Source organism: Photinus pyralis, unplaced genomic scaffold (genome assembly GCF_008802855.1).
Source record: "Photinus pyralis isolate 1611_PpyrPB1 unplaced genomic scaffold, Ppyr1.3 Ppyr1.4_LG5, whole genome shotgun sequence".
Classification (NCBI taxonomy): domain Eukaryota; kingdom Metazoa; phylum Arthropoda; class Insecta; order Coleoptera; family Lampyridae; genus Photinus; species Photinus pyralis.
The window spans coordinates 13,503,836-13,519,465 of NW_022170596.1; the positions used below are offsets into that span (position 1 = coordinate 13,503,836).

The 15,630-nt window shown below is 37.0% G+C and overlaps 1 protein-coding gene across 1 annotated transcript; it reads right to left on the minus strand.

Annotated features, from left to right (window-relative positions):
- Positions 1 to 1,246: 1,246 nt before the first annotated feature.
- LOC116170191 lies at positions 1,247 to 1,971 on the minus strand. Its single transcript, XM_031486419.1, has 3 exons — positions 1,582 to 1,971; positions 1,314 to 1,530; positions 1,247 to 1,257 (listed from the first exon to the last, which is right to left on the minus strand). Exons 1-3 carry the CDS (start codon positions 1,969 to 1,971, stop codon positions 1,247 to 1,249), a joined length of 618 nt encoding a protein of 205 aa, XP_031342279.1.
- Between the last annotated feature and the right edge of the window lie 13,659 nt (positions 1,972 to 15,630).

The following is a 15,630-nucleotide window of genomic DNA, read 5'->3' on the forward strand; positions in this document are numbered from 1 at the left end:
TCCTGTCCTCGAGATATGGTTGGTATCGTTTAATCGTCCAGACGAGAGCAAGGAACTCCCCTTCATTCACGTGATAATTGTCCTGTGTGTCGTTTAGTTCTGCGTGTGACCAACGTACTGAATAGATTGTACTCCAAAGCGGCATTTCTCCACAGATAGACGTGGCCTGTGGTGCTGCAATCGCTCTAGCACTAGATGGAGGTGGTGAGATGTTCTTCCCAGGTCCCATTGCTAATTTATGTACATATCTTGGAACAACTTCTCGTGTCATCAGCTTTTGAAATGTTGAGGGTGCGTTCTTCAGACCAAAGGGCATCACTCTGAATTGGTAGGAAGTTCCGTCGGGTGACGTGAAGGCAAGCCTTTCACTTCGGTGTAGTCGGTGATGAAGGGCTCGACGGTGGTCCTCTAAACTAGGATTCTGAAGCCGGTCCTTACAAAGTGCAGCTTTCCCCTTTACCGTCTTCCTTAAGAGGCCCGAAGAGGATTACTGATTGACAACTAGCCGAAACACATATTATAATTTTTTTTAAATTGATCTGTTAATGAGAAATTTCCGCATCCACTATCTCCCTTCCCCGGGGAAAGGAAACGCTGGGTTATTTCTGGTCAGTTCGTAACGTATGAGTGAATGATAATTTAATGCCGTTGGAGGACTACCTAAGTATAGTGCAATGAAATATTAATTACAATGGACTCGTAAAAAGTGTATTATAAACTTCCATCTTTTGTTTATTGTAATCCCGAGGGCGCGTTGCTGTCAACTACGCCAATCGTAAAAATTATAGCTACTATTAAATGACGTCTCATACTGGTCTAATTTAAAGTTTTTCCTATAGCTTTGTACAAGGATAATGACCGTTAATTGCGCGGTCGTTTACGGACGTGGGATATGGCCACCTTTCTTCGGCGTATAACTATGCGTTTTGAGCTACAATGAAATACGAACGTTAGTTGCATTTTATGGTTAATATTTATAACGAGTGGTCATTTCAGTTAGCGACCGCTGCTTATTACCATACGTATATGACGGACGAAATTACAAATGTGTGTAATGGCGGGCAGCAACGTTAACTAATTTTCCTAATTGAGAAATGATGACTAATGACGAAGAGATGAATCATTGCTATTTTGAAACGAAAACCCTGTTCGTGTTACGAGCGCTGATGTACAAATAAGACAGCACATCCACACTCTAATTTTTACCATACAATATAGGGGAACTTTTTTATTCGATATTACATTTTTATGCCTCGACTAGTGAAATTTTATTACCCAGTTGCATTAAGGCACCTTTCACCTGCAAGACTTACCGTTTGTCAACATATTGCGACCGATTCCCAAGTGGTACAGCTTTTGTGGGGGTTTCTTATTAAGACTTGTAAGATCCACGATGACGTTCGCGAAACATTCCAGATATTGCAGAGTTCGCGGTAGGAATTCGGCGTTAATTTGCGAAAGCCAATTGCCAACTATAATTAACACTCTGAGCCGTCTAAAATTGAGGAGATCTGCATCAAGCCAGGTAATCTAAACGACAAAAACTGCCGAAGAGTGGATTTTTAAGTTGGATGTAGGTACCTGAAAGTCGGCCATTCGCAAAGTGGCAATGTTGTCATATAAATAATCCCAATCAATGCATTCTTTCTCTTTGACTGCCTTGAGCAATAACGGCAAGAGATCGTCTGTTAAATTATTCTTGGAACGATATATTTGCTGTTCGAATACGTCAAAATTTCTTACATCCCATAATGTTATGCCTAGCTTATTCACATTCAGCTCCCGTGATTGCTGCTGCTGGAAATTGAAAGATTCCAAGTATGAGCCGAAGACGCTTCCACGAAATTTCAGTTTCATGGCCATTGTAAAAGATCTTTCGTCCAAAGGTTTACTTTTCATTCTGTTTCGGAACGTGCGTTCATCACCAGACCATTTCATGGTTCTGTAGATGTTGGCAGTTACATCATCCATTTCGAAAAATGTCACAATGACATCTATTTTTTGTTTCATATCGTTTTTGTTGCTCTGATCATGGTGTAATTACACATGCACTAACAAAATCTTGCAAATGAAATAATTATAATTTTTCTACGGCACGTCCAACGTCCGCTACTACGAAAATCAAATTTTTAATCAACATCTGATGTAATTCTGGATACGAAATAGACAAAATTTAACGGAATACTCTAATCTAGGTCGTAATTTGGGCTCGATTAAACACAAAACTAACCATTCATCGATGAAACAAACTTATTCGTCATAAATCAATCAAATAAGCTGATAGAAACATAGGCGCTCCGGGACAGAAAATCAAATACCACGCAACAAGCGATCGATAGAAAAAGAACTCTCAATTATCTTAAAGTGTTAATAATCCATAATCTCCCGTCATAGTGCGATTTTCAAACAGATGCACTACCACCAAACACCCGATGAAAATTCTTCGAAACTTTACTCCTTAACATTAATTATACCACTTGAAACTCGATTTAGACGACACCTGGGTGCGTTGTAATTACTGATGTAAAACTTGGCTCTTTTTTTTTTAATATGAATTACGGCGCGTTAACTGCTGAGGTCTTTGGCGCCATCTAGAGTTCATTATTACAGTTTCTCAAGGAGATTCGCAGCCTTTAGGTACTGTAGAAGATTATTTATGTTTTCTTTGTTTCTTATATTATCAGGTAAGTTATCAAATATCGAGTACATTTGACGTAAAGGTGCATATAATGGACATATACATATAATATGTTCAACAGTGGTAGGTACTGTACAGTTGGCACACACTGGGGATGGGTCTTTTGTTAATAAATGCTTGTGTGTTATTGCTGTATGTCCTATTCTTAACCGATGTAGAACGGTCATGTCTTTTCTAGGAAGTGATAGTGGTGCTCTCCACCCATTAATTGTCATTTGAACTCTATTTAGGTGAGTATTGTACTGTTGCCATGTTTGTTGCCATGGTGATGGCTCTTTGATGATGGAAAAACCCCCTTTAACGGGTACTGAGAATAAATTACTTCTTCGTAAGCTTCACTTCTTTGATTCGCCTTAAAACACTCACTTTTACGAGGATTGTTTGATAAACAAGTTGCACTATTTTTTAAATCCGTGTGGACGGCATCTGGGTGTAGTGGTAGCACTGTAACATTCCGATGCGTGTCAGTCGATCGAGTGATCTGTCAAGTTGGAGCAAGTATGGAGACTACCAACGTAGATTGCGAACAATAAAACATTCTGTCAAGGCAAATGATTTCTTGTTGGTGCCATCCATTCATTGAAGGACAACAATACACGCGACAGCCCTGTCGCTTTCTGCTATCGTCATCTAGCCTAGACGCTAATTCCCCGTGGCTCTCAGATTGTTCCTGCCTCCCACACGAATTTAAAAAAATTAGCGCAACTTATTTATGAGACAGTACTCGTATAACGACGACTTAAATCTCTTAATACTTATAGCATTCAACTAACTTTTTCTATAACAAGAACTTTACGATTATAAAGACCGACTGTCTTTTCAATAATACGCTTAAATAATGGCAAATCTGCCAATCACCAAAACAATAAACCGCCAGGTTTCGGCATCTGTCAAAAAAACAAAACGACGTCCACCGCCAAACAACCAACGATTAACGTCTGTCTCTTCTATTTAAAACAATTTCCTTTTCACTTAAACACCTGCGTTCTTATGGGCGAAAAACATCTGCGATAACATGTGCTTATCTTTAAACTAATGACCACTCGCAGCGATAATGCTCTTATCGCAATAACCGGAGGTAACACGACAAATAAATAAACTTAATCATTTTATTTCTTTACAATTTCAAATAAACAAAATATAATTTTTCATTCATTATGAATTAGCGTCCATTTCATGTTTGAAAACTAAATGGAATCCACACATAGGGTGACCCAATATTAGTGTAGGTGCTGAAGTCAAACAAAACGTCTGCTATATATAATATAACGAAACACCCGTTTTCGTCCAGGAATTGTATCAGAAATACCGTACCTGCACGAACACAAACAGGTGCTCCGAATTTCTTTGATAGTAGTGAAAAATATGAGATAAAAGTAATGTTTCAATTTGTAGAGCCGTTTTAACCGCCGATAAGGAAACCGTGATGCCATACCTAATTGCTCAGTTTTATAATATTGTTATCGCAGAGATATTTTAATAAATTATTCTTCCAGACTTAGAAAGCTCTCGTCCTATGGAAGGTGAGAGAAAATTAATATTCTATGATTTCAGTTCCCTTTTCAATCATTAATAACTGATTTTAGTTTCCCAATGTTAAACAAAAACGAGCATGAAATCCTCAATATCGTGCAGTTTATTTAATTATTGCATAACTTTTGTGGTTGACCCGAAATTCCATGTTTCAATGGGCTGCTGAATTTGAAAATTTCAGTACGACCCTGAGTAGCAACCTCGTCGGATTAGATTGTGTCTAGTCTCAAATGAATTGAAATTATGATGACTAGAAGTCAAGAAATTAAATAAAGAAGTTTCACCTGTTGGACGTTATCACCTGAGCACGCCGGCCAGCTGAAATTTCTGACGTTCCCTTTCCGTAATTTGGGAAGTTTCTATAAGGTGTCAGCACGATTTGAGGGGATCATTTTCCGTGTTGGCTTCGTGTTATTTTGGTTTGAATATTTGCATTTTGAACGTACCTTTTAATTTCAAGATAAACGCTTGATATCTTCATTCAGTTAAGTATAAAGGGGGATTTGTTTTCCTTGTTTCTTTTTCCCGTAACTAGTAGATAGGTACCGTTAGTTAATTTTTGCTTCCGTTCCGATTTGGGAAACTGCTATCGTCCCGTGGGTGTGTAATTTTGTTTTAAATAGTCGCCAGCGACCGCCGCCATTTGCACGTATCCAAAACTGACCGTCAAAGATACCGCACCTCTCCGTCGACTACCGCAGTGGAGTTGTAAAATAAAACCTAATAAGATTGTGTGTGGGGAAGTTATTAGTGTTAACGGGTGAAATTTTATTTTCATGAATTTTCAGTTTAGAAGCTTCTCCCATTTAAGTACAAAATTGTGTTAGTGCCTAAAAAAGTCAGATTTTAGATTTATCAACACTGACCAGGGACGCCCTAAATCAACTATTGGACACTCACAGGAGCTAAACCACTGCTTTATACCTACAGTTTGACTGATAGAACATGTGAATAGGACAATGAGGAGGTACTTGTCAAAATTTGGGTGCGGCAAACCGTTCTGCAGTACAAGAAACCACAGGGCAGAGTCCAGCTTCCGTGTTGTTTGGCTCGGCACTCCGATTACCATGTTAGTTCAAATTTGTAGGAATGCCCGGTCAGGAAGAAACTGTGGGGACCGAGTCTGTGGAGAACCTGTGTCTGCCATCCATGTAATCGCATAAATTGGGTCATCTTTAAGGTTTTTCCAAGTACCCGATAAACCACCAAAGATCCACGATAACATCTGAAATTACAACAAAGCGAATTTATATAAATCCTCAATCAATTAAAAGTAAAGAAATGAAGTTTAGTGCCTCTGTTAAAGGAAATCGCAGTTATGACCGGATGTTAGGATTATCACTATTTACGTAATTAAAATTTCCTTTTCTTTTTTTAAATTTAATTAATTTCAATCAATCAATAGATCGCATGTGCGTGGTATATTGTCTGTAGCCCTTAAGAGGACTAGTTTTTCACGAATCAATTTGTGTCATGTATAAGGAAAAAAACAATAGAAAATGGCGCAAGATTGAAATTATGAAAAAATATCTTCAAGTTAAAATAGAAGAAATTAATTCGAAAGAAAGTAATGAAGAGAAGATACAATCAAAGAAACAAGAAGCGGTAGAAAACAGAAGATTAAGGAAAAATTCATGATTACCAGAAAATAAAATACAAAATGCAAATCAAAATGAAACTGAAGAGAATTTAGAAAATGGAACCTTATGTTATCACTAAGGAAGGAACTAGTAAGTCGAAGAGTATGATAAAAATTAAAAGATGCTGAAGGAAATGTGAAATATGGACTAGAACCCACAGGTCCTTCTTGAATTTAAAGGAGTCAAGATCAATGAGGCGAGTTCGCACACCACGCAGTGTAAATCTGCATTGATGTTAGAAACTAATTCTTTTCAAAGCTTCTATGCCTAATAGTACGTGGGTTTGCAAGCGGAACTGATTGGTTATTGCTTTCAATTTCGCGTTGACGTTTTTAATACGCCATTACATAAGAAGCTTCTCCAGATATACGAAATGTAATTATCAAATAGGTATGATTTTTATCATGTTAGAAAAAACAGAAATGCTAGGGGTTGACATTAGAAAGGACACGATTAAGGATTTCAATATATTATAGGCTAGAGTACAGCTTAGTGGTTTTATCTCTTTTAAATTTGATCATTTGGTAGCCCCTCCTTCTGGCGGACAGTTTCCCCATTTGTTATCTCCGCGACATTTCTCTAGCTTTCCACTTTATTGTTGGGATCTTACAACACTTAGAATTCGACAGCTATTGGAAGCCGACTTCGTTTTCTTGCTGAACAAAGCGTTTAGTAATGATCTTCGAAAAGATCTAGAAAATTTGTTTTTTTTTCTTCGGGGTATTAGGTCGAACTAACTTTCTACATTGGCTAAATCCATAATCACATGTCGTTTGAGTTATTTAGACCAACGTAAAAAGTCCAGTCAGAAGTTCTGTCCCCTTTCAAATGTGAAAATGCGACAATGTTGCGGCTTAAATGGATTTTCAGCGATTTCGGTGAATCAGCAGACTTGTGCATGTTTTGCTTGATTGTAGCTATAAAACCTTTTTTAGCTTCTTTATCTGAGGATTTAGATAGTTATTTGTTTATTTACTTTCCGTATGCGGACGACAAAGCCCGTATAAGAGGCAGTGTAAAATGCAGGGGAACGCAATTAATCTCGATCACGTTAATTAAACTTAAACTGTGACCGCGTCGACGTCACCGATTTAAATTAGCATCCCTTATTTCCCGAAAGCAGATAAAGTAACAAAGAGTCTAAAGGTCGTATTCAATATGTCACAATTGATTGGCTTCCTTTATCACTCTATGAAACGTATTGGGGTAACTTTTTATACTTCACTTCCGCAGAAATGCATTCAGACGTATTTTGAAGTAAAATAATCTTTGCTTTACTTATAGTGCCCAATGAATATCTTATGCAAGATTTATTTATTTGGCAAGAGAATGCCTTAAGGTTTTTGATTTCCCACGTTTTCAATGTCAATTTAAATTCCATTTTTTTATTAGAACAAATTCCTTAAACTAAACATCGCGACTTAGAAGAAACAAACCATCCTACCTCGATGGTTTTTCGCATATCATGTTTAAACAATAATAATAGATAAAAAATTAATAAACCTCGATGATGTCGGTCTGTTGGTTTGTCTGTCGATCCGATTGTACTCTCATTTCCGGCTAAACGGCAGAAGCGATTGAAACCAAATTTGGTACACATATTCTTAGACAGAAAAAGAAGAGCTGAATAGCTTTTGGGCAGAATCGCCCATGCGCAAGTGTGTCGAACTCTAATTTTTGGCTAAACGACTGATCGGATTGGAACCAAATTTCGTAGGCATAACACACCAGAATCGCACATGCGCAGGAATGCGGGTGGTATGTGTTAGCCACAGCAAATTTTTTAATATATATTTTTAGAATCATTTTATACAAGTTTTATTTAGAATGCCAGTTTATTTTGTAATTTTTCTATTAATAAATAGAAGTTTATACATTGTACATTGTTCTTCACATATGATCGCTCTGATGGGTAACTGCTACGGCGATTTCTTCGGATCAAATGAGTATTCTACTCGTATTCTAAAACACCAGCGTCCAATTCGTTCTACAATTTCTAAATTGTAACAATAAATTCATCCGGTACTGACTATTTATCAATACAGATTACCACAATTCGATCCGTTGATCACTGTCACTAGTTCCATTGTAATTAATCCAACGCCTAGTACATTTTCCTACTCCAAAGCCTTACACACCTATGGGTGCTAAATAAAATTTAACCTACACAAAAGAATGTTATCGATGAACTTAAAATTTCACTTCACAATTAATGAGAAAAAATCACCAAATTTTTTGTTTGGGTTCGCTTATCATTCATAAAAAATATACAAATCTGTTCACGGAATAAACTTCCCTGGGTCGACCTCTTCAGGAATGTTAACATGAATTTGAGCATAAACTGCTAACCAAAACGACCGACTCCTGTTTTTACACAATTTCAAATAATTTACATTATTTATGAGCCGAAGTTTTGTCCAAATTACAATCGATTTTTTCCTTTTGAAAGGTAGCAGCAAGTCGGAAAATTGTGCAATACAATTGAACCTTTTGTATCGCCTGGTAAATTTGTCTACTCGTTGACAGTGAATTTTGAAAGATGGTTGACGAATAAATCAGGAACAAACTGGGCTTCAGGTTTCTCGCAACTTGGTAGTTGAAATTATGTTTACTCACTGGAATAATTTGCAGATGCACACAGATTTGGTTAATAAATTTATTTTTTCTACAATCGATATCCAAAGTAGGCTTTTGCGCTCGTATTTGACAACGCAAACGTCATCTTTTTCGAGGAATGTCACTTTGTCGCTTATAAGCGACAAAATAGAAAAAACGCTCGCTCTCCCAATTATTAACTATAAATCAAACATGCATTGCTCAGAGTATCCAATGACAACGAGCAAATGACATCTTTCATTTGGGCATAAGATTAAAATGATTTGAGTGAAAAATTTAAAAATAAATTTTACACACATTTAAAATATGTGAACTGCTCGATTGTAGAAAAAACCTTGTGTGTAATTCGAGCGCAAATTGATTGTCGATTTCAAGAGATTGCCGCGCTCCTTCGTCGCGCTTCAACTGTCTCTTTCAATCGACAATATATCATTTTGCGCTCTTAATACACAAATAGCTATTATATCGTAACTAACCACTCCAAGCATAAACGCAATGAAACGTTCTGTACTTTAGACCACAACGCTTTCGGGGTAAAAGTTAATTCCAACGCAATACTTGCAAAGTATTTAAATGCACACACGACAATAATTTCCTCGAATTGAAGGCACCGTTTTTCCTTGTAATTCAGCAATTACTCACGTATGATTACGCGGCTATTTAAATCTTCCCAACTTCGACTATACGAAACCGTCTTGAAACTTTCACTAAAGAAATAAGTGTTACGTGATCTAAAATGCCGCGCTCAACTTGCGTAGGTTCGCCAGGTCCAAGAATCGAAAGGGAGCCGACGCAAATCAACCCTCGGTCACGTTTTTACCACCCGCAAGTTAAAAAGGGAGATATTCCGTTGAGGTAAAAAATGGCCTCCCGCTTTTTTATGTTTTCACGTTTTCGGTTTGTCGGTCGGTCGTGTTGGTCTGTCTATCGACTTGTGTGTCTGTACTCTTATTTGCGGATAAACGGTTGAACCTGTAGCAGTCGTGCGACACCGTGCGCACAACTGCCACTTCCAGTCGACCCTTAGACCATATAGTACATGGACTGCTAATTGTAACGAAAATATGGTCAAGGACATGGTCTGGGTATGTCAGTTTCAGGGTAAACGAGTCTGTCCGAAGTTGTCCGATTAGATACGATTTGAGACTGTCACCTATAAATTAACAAACGTCAATTAATTAATTGCCTAGATATGGCAAAAAAAGCAAACCTATTCTTATTTGTGAACGTATAGAAGATAATCAAGAGCATTTAAAGCTTCCTGTACTACGCGGTTGCTGTAAAAGCTACTCTTTACGCGATCCGAGTTGTGTTTACACGTCTTTAGTTTACCCTGAGATTTCATATACCCACGACTACAGTGCCCTCTATCCGTGACCACCCATTTTGTTTGAAAGCATAGGGCTAATAACAGTCCATGCACTATATGGTCTAAGAGTCGACCCCACTCAATCACGTGCCTTCTACGCACGCCCTCCGGCCTTTATAAGGCGGCGCGCGATCAACGGCCGACATTCTGGCCTCAACAGGTCTCAATCACTAGTGGCGCACTTTAACCTACGCGGCTAACCGCTCACTCCAGCGTTATCTAACTTGGAGCGTTGCAGGCGACGGCTTACATGCAGCAACCCATGCCGCCCGTCATGCTCCGTAAGAAACATCTTTAGAACTGGCAACACTGTGACGTTTTGAGTCTGATCTGCTTGCACACTCGCTTCTTATCTGAAAGCGTTCATTCTTTTGCATTTTATCTTTTCCACTATGAAGCGGTACACGTATAAAATTGTCTATATGTATCAAATCTTTCTAAGCCTAAAGAGACCACCTGTTACATGGTGTAGAATGCTTTTAAACACAAAAGTTTTCGGTATCTATAATCCATAAGTATCCATTTGTATTTAAGAAAAGCGATTCCAAAAACCGAATCACATCGTCCATGGAAATGTAGTTTGACTGTATAAGTCCAAACGTTGCCAACTGCTCTTTAAAGAACTTTAATTTACTTAAATTACCTTGGTGTAATGGCCCCTGATATTACATAAGGTAAACAAAATTGGGTTCACCTAAAAAACTCAACTGCGGAGCCTAAGAAAAATGTTTTATATTTGCATTACTAAATATTTTATTACCATTCGCTCAGAATAAAAAAAATGCTTAAAATAAAGGCTCTCAGGCGAATGGTTTGTACGGCTGAAAGACGAGAATCTTCATACCTCCCATTTAACTTTATATCTTTCGAAAAATTCCGCTAAAAAAGTAAAGCGGAAGATAAATGGGGCTTATTGGTGGGTCTTAGTAAATGCTTTTTTGGAAAGACAGTCAGTCTTGTTGGCTGTAAAGTTGTTATACAAAAAAGCTTAGATTTTATTACGTCGTTATAAAAGTGAATTTTCAAGTTCGAGTAAGTTCAAACGTTGTTTCACGTTTACGGAGAAGTAGTGTAATAACTGCACAAGTAGGGCATTTCTCTAACGCTTTTCCCAGCACCCAAATGAGTTTATCCACCAAAAAGTCATTATTACATCTGTAATAACAACGAAGTCAGTTTGTGTAAATCGAGAAGCGAATTAAAGAAGTGAACATTCTGAAGTAATATCAGTTGGCGTTTGTGTTATTTGTATGTCCTTTAAAGACAATCTCAGTTATGATCGGATGTTCAGGATTAAGGACTTTAAGGTAAGTAACACTTTATTTAACTAACTTGTTTCAATCGATCGCATGTGCGTGGTGCTCTATTTGTTGTTTCTTTCTTACAGATTTATTAATTGATTTTCCTCAATTAAATTTGTTTGTCTGTAAATGATTAGCTTTGTGTTTAATCGAGCCCAAATTGCGACCCAGGGGCCAGGATATAATAGTTCTCAAGATAAGTTTTTCTTTTCGTAATTGTGGGAGTGCTTAAGGCTGCTGAGTTTCTTAGATTAATATAAGTCTTCGCGATTTTCCGTAGTGCCGAATGCCGGACGTGTCTTGGGAAATATAATCATAAAAATTTTCATATAAAAGTTTTTGTTAGTACCCGAGGATAATTGAGCTAGCCTGGACAGGTGTTTATGTGGGTAGTAGGTACCATTGTACATAGCAATATAATAAGAGTAACATTAATTAATCGAGAATTAAAGTGAACAATTAATTAAGTAGCTCCCAGCGGTTTTAGAGTTGGCAATAGATTGCATTGAATGTGTGCACTAGTTTTGATCGATTTGTTTCAGCCAACGGAGATTATATCATCGTGTTTTGGTGACTAGGTCGTTTATTGTGGATGATTGGTTGTCTGTTTTACTTTTTTTAAAACAGAAATCGACTGTATAAAGAAATATCGAAACATCTGTAAATGGATGTAAAAAATGTATCTTGTCGTATAATGACTTCATTTTCTATTAATAACAGGCATGTGGATTGTATTTCACGGAGAAACTTCGCCTTTAGTCACTATCTGCAATCAGTTCAACTGCAAGCCTGTTAGTACCCTTAATCTACCCATAAATATACTTAAGCTTGTCTTTTACGTACACATTTAGTTGCATCAATGTTGTGCGTGCAGTTGATAACATTCGAACCTTCAATGGTCCCTATCCAGCCTCCATCATTACAGTTTTTGCATAAATCTACATGCACAGGACTGTATTTGACATTTCCAATTGAACGTATACAGATCGTAATGGTAAATCCAGCCCTATCCCTTCGGTCCAGTCTACCTGCATTGACTTTCTAGGTATCAAGGTATGTAATGAGACTCTTTGTTGACAAATCACAAGTAAATGAAAGATGTATGCAACTCCCCGACAACGTGGGGGTCTAGTACATCATGTGGCAAGTTCATTAGATAAAACCGTGATTTAACACTACCACTGTCGAAGCTGCAGTCGTCATAATACTGCGATCTCGGCTCGAATTCCACAGTCGACGCCATTAATACTAACAAGCCTCGTTATTTTAAACGAAACCAGAAAGCCGCTTCCCTTATTCCTTTCAAACATGACAATTTGATAATGAGGATCCCACATTCGTGCTCGTTTTTACGAAAATTAGATACAATTTTCACGGCACAAGATCAAATGGGACGAAAAATCAAATAACACGTGAATATGATATGTATGTACCAAGTTAATTAGGCACAGACACACTTAAAATGTCTACTTAGCTTTGCTTTTCATTAGGGTCCTTTATAGTGCGACTTTTGGGCGTTTTATATAACAAGCAATTTCTATAAATGAACCTGCTTAGATTTAATGATCAATTTTGTTCAAAAATTGTAACGACCTATTTCTTTAATTTACTTCATCGATGAACCTGTCACTTGTAATTAGTAATTCAATTTTTACGGTACCTATTGTTATATATTTCTAAAGCAGATACACCGGGAATAGGGACTGTAGGTGTAGAGCTATAATGCTGAATGAATTTGGGTATAAAAAAAGAAAATAAAGGCAACAAATATAGAAAAATAGAAATAAAAACATTAATTAAAAATAACACATTTCATGAAGGAATTGACGATTTTCTAGCCGACACAACATATTCGGATAAGAACGTCTAGAACATCTAGAAAAATTAGAGCACATCAATAGATGCCTGGGGAGACATGTTTATTGAAACACATTTATTTAGATACTGTTAATTGCACCTACTTAATTGTACGGATTGAAATTTCTAAAGTCGGTAGTCGCCAGTAAGGTTAATTGTTAATTGCAATTCCTCAGGTGGCATAAAGGTCAGCTATCAAACGTGATATCGACGTAAACTTGCATGATCTTGCAGTTTTAATGCTCGAAACAAACATCTGCTAATAATCGCTAAAAGATAATTAAAGTATCTCGCCCGGAACGGTTGCAACTTCGCATTAATTACGTATGTTATGTAAATGAGTTTTCAATTCACTAAGATAGCACATACGTAATGCTTTCTGATGTAGGTACGTACCATGGTACGTATAGCAATTCCGATATTAACGTAGCTTCAATTGCCTACGTTTGTAAAATTGCAAATTGTGGTGCAATCCTTTGAATTTTTGTGGAATTTTCCTTTAGCTTAACTAATATTATCCTGTATTGAGTTCATAGTTAGTGGTATTAATTGTTAAGTTGAATCTTAATACAGGGCGTTTATACAACTGTGGATATATTGTAAACTGTGTGTGCAGCTTAGTTGGACTGGAACTTTTCCACATGCCTAACATTTTATACTTTTTTTTAAACTAACAACACGGTGGCTTTAAATTTAATTGCGATTTTTGTTATCGGCTTGTGCGATAGATCGGGATTCCTATTTGTTTTATGTGGGAGCGTAAACTAAAATCATTTATTTATTAGTAATTGATTATGCATTTGTTGAAAGATAGCATAATTGGTTTTTGAGCCAAGATAATAAGGGTAAACCCTCAGGCATCCTTAGTATGATAAAGTGATTTCAGAACTGACAAGGTATGTGAACGAACATCATTCCCTCTGATCGGTAGAAATCAATTTAGTGGGTTTTTTAAATGTGTTTTTCTCGGATCTGACCACTCTGTTTTTATTTAACTAGAAACTATGTTTTGAATTTTCTGTCTAACTATACAAATGTAGCCTATAGTTTGGATTCCTTTACGTTTTACAATTTGCACCTTGCTAGTCGTAGATCTGCCTTCGCTCGGTTTCCGGAAGTCAAGTCATATTGTATGATATTTTTCCACTCCTCCACATGCAGACAATTCATAGACGCCTCTCAATTTACACGAAACAAATATACTCATACTACTACACAAATTAGCTCTTAAACAAGATATCGTAAGAGATAACACACCATAGTACAAATACACTTCACCTATAATACTTAAAAATCACACATAATTGATATTGGGATAGGACACTACTCACCGACAAAACTATTCACAATAACATAACAGAGACACTGAGAGAAAATGCAAATTTTCAACACTAACGACTGCAACGCCAACTTGGCTAATAGCCGAAACAGAACAAAAATAATACGCAATTACAATAATTTAGTCCTACCACCCTACCTGAAAAGGTTCTTTTACCAAGTGTCCAGCAACGCACCTCTTTCAATAGGTCAGTGGAGAACACGTTCTGGGAATGATTCAATGTTCCTTTTTTAGTGTAAGATCTTCGTATATGTATACTGGGAGGTATTGGCACCAGACTCTCAGGTGATAAGTTCGATAGCGTCTTGCCGAAACTGAAATTAGAGCAGTGAACCAGACGGTTTTGTGGGAGAATGTTAAAATATTACTAAGTGTCCAACAACGCCCTCTTCCACAAGGTCAGTGGAGACCTATGCTATCCTAACCTTAAAGTAAGCAAAAGAGAATGTGGGTGCCACAAAATCTCATCTGAAGGGCGCCTAATTTTATTCAACCAAAATAACTCCTTAAAACAAATCAATTCTGGCTGTCGTATTAATGAATATGAATATTGTATGCATTTAAAAACAGTGAACCGCTGAGTGAAACCCAGGGTCTAATTTGTACTAACAACATTTATATGGGTCGCTGGTTCAAATAGACACCCTTGCAATCCCCTATGACTTATCCAATAAATATCCCGAGTAACAGGGAATTACTATCTGCACTTAATCTAGTACGCCATGCGAACTTGATATACCCAAATAAAAGATGTAAAATTATTAATGAAAACATTGGGTATTGCAACAACTAACCGGTATATGTACAATATAAAACCCGACAGCCAAGAAAACAAAATGTATATATTTATAAAACTGAACTACGCCACACGAAATCCGAGAAAGTTAAACATATTTAATGCTAAACATGCTCAATTGTTATCTATGATCTTTCCTCGTATACATCCGGCATCTGCCACAAAGAAAAATCCTTCTGTTATTGTTGAGAAGAAAAATGAAAACTCTATCCGGGTCGCATAATGGGTTCGAATAAACACACAATTAATAGATTGCTAATGAAAAAATTTTATTCCCGAACACATAAAAAGAACATTAAATAAAATTCCCGAAAGAAAGAGAAGGACGAATTATCCCGCACGTAGACGGGCGACAAAAGTAATAAAAACACAGTTCCTTTTTTATTTTAATAATTCCTAATAATCTGGTCGTTCCAGATTGCGATAAGCAGGCGCACTCAACATATGCACGTTGACAGCTTCCGAAATTCACTTTCCTTTA

Excerpts from the sequence above, each read along its gene's own strand:
- LOC116170191 (XM_031486419.1), bottom strand. The coding sequence starts at position 1,971 with ATGGATGATGTAACTGCCAACATCTACAGAACCATGAAATGGTCTGGT. Across the intron at positions 1,531-1,581 it reads TGCGAATGGCCGACTTTCAG|ATTACCTGGCTTGATGCAGA; the intron begins GTACCTACATCC and ends TTTGTCGTTTAG.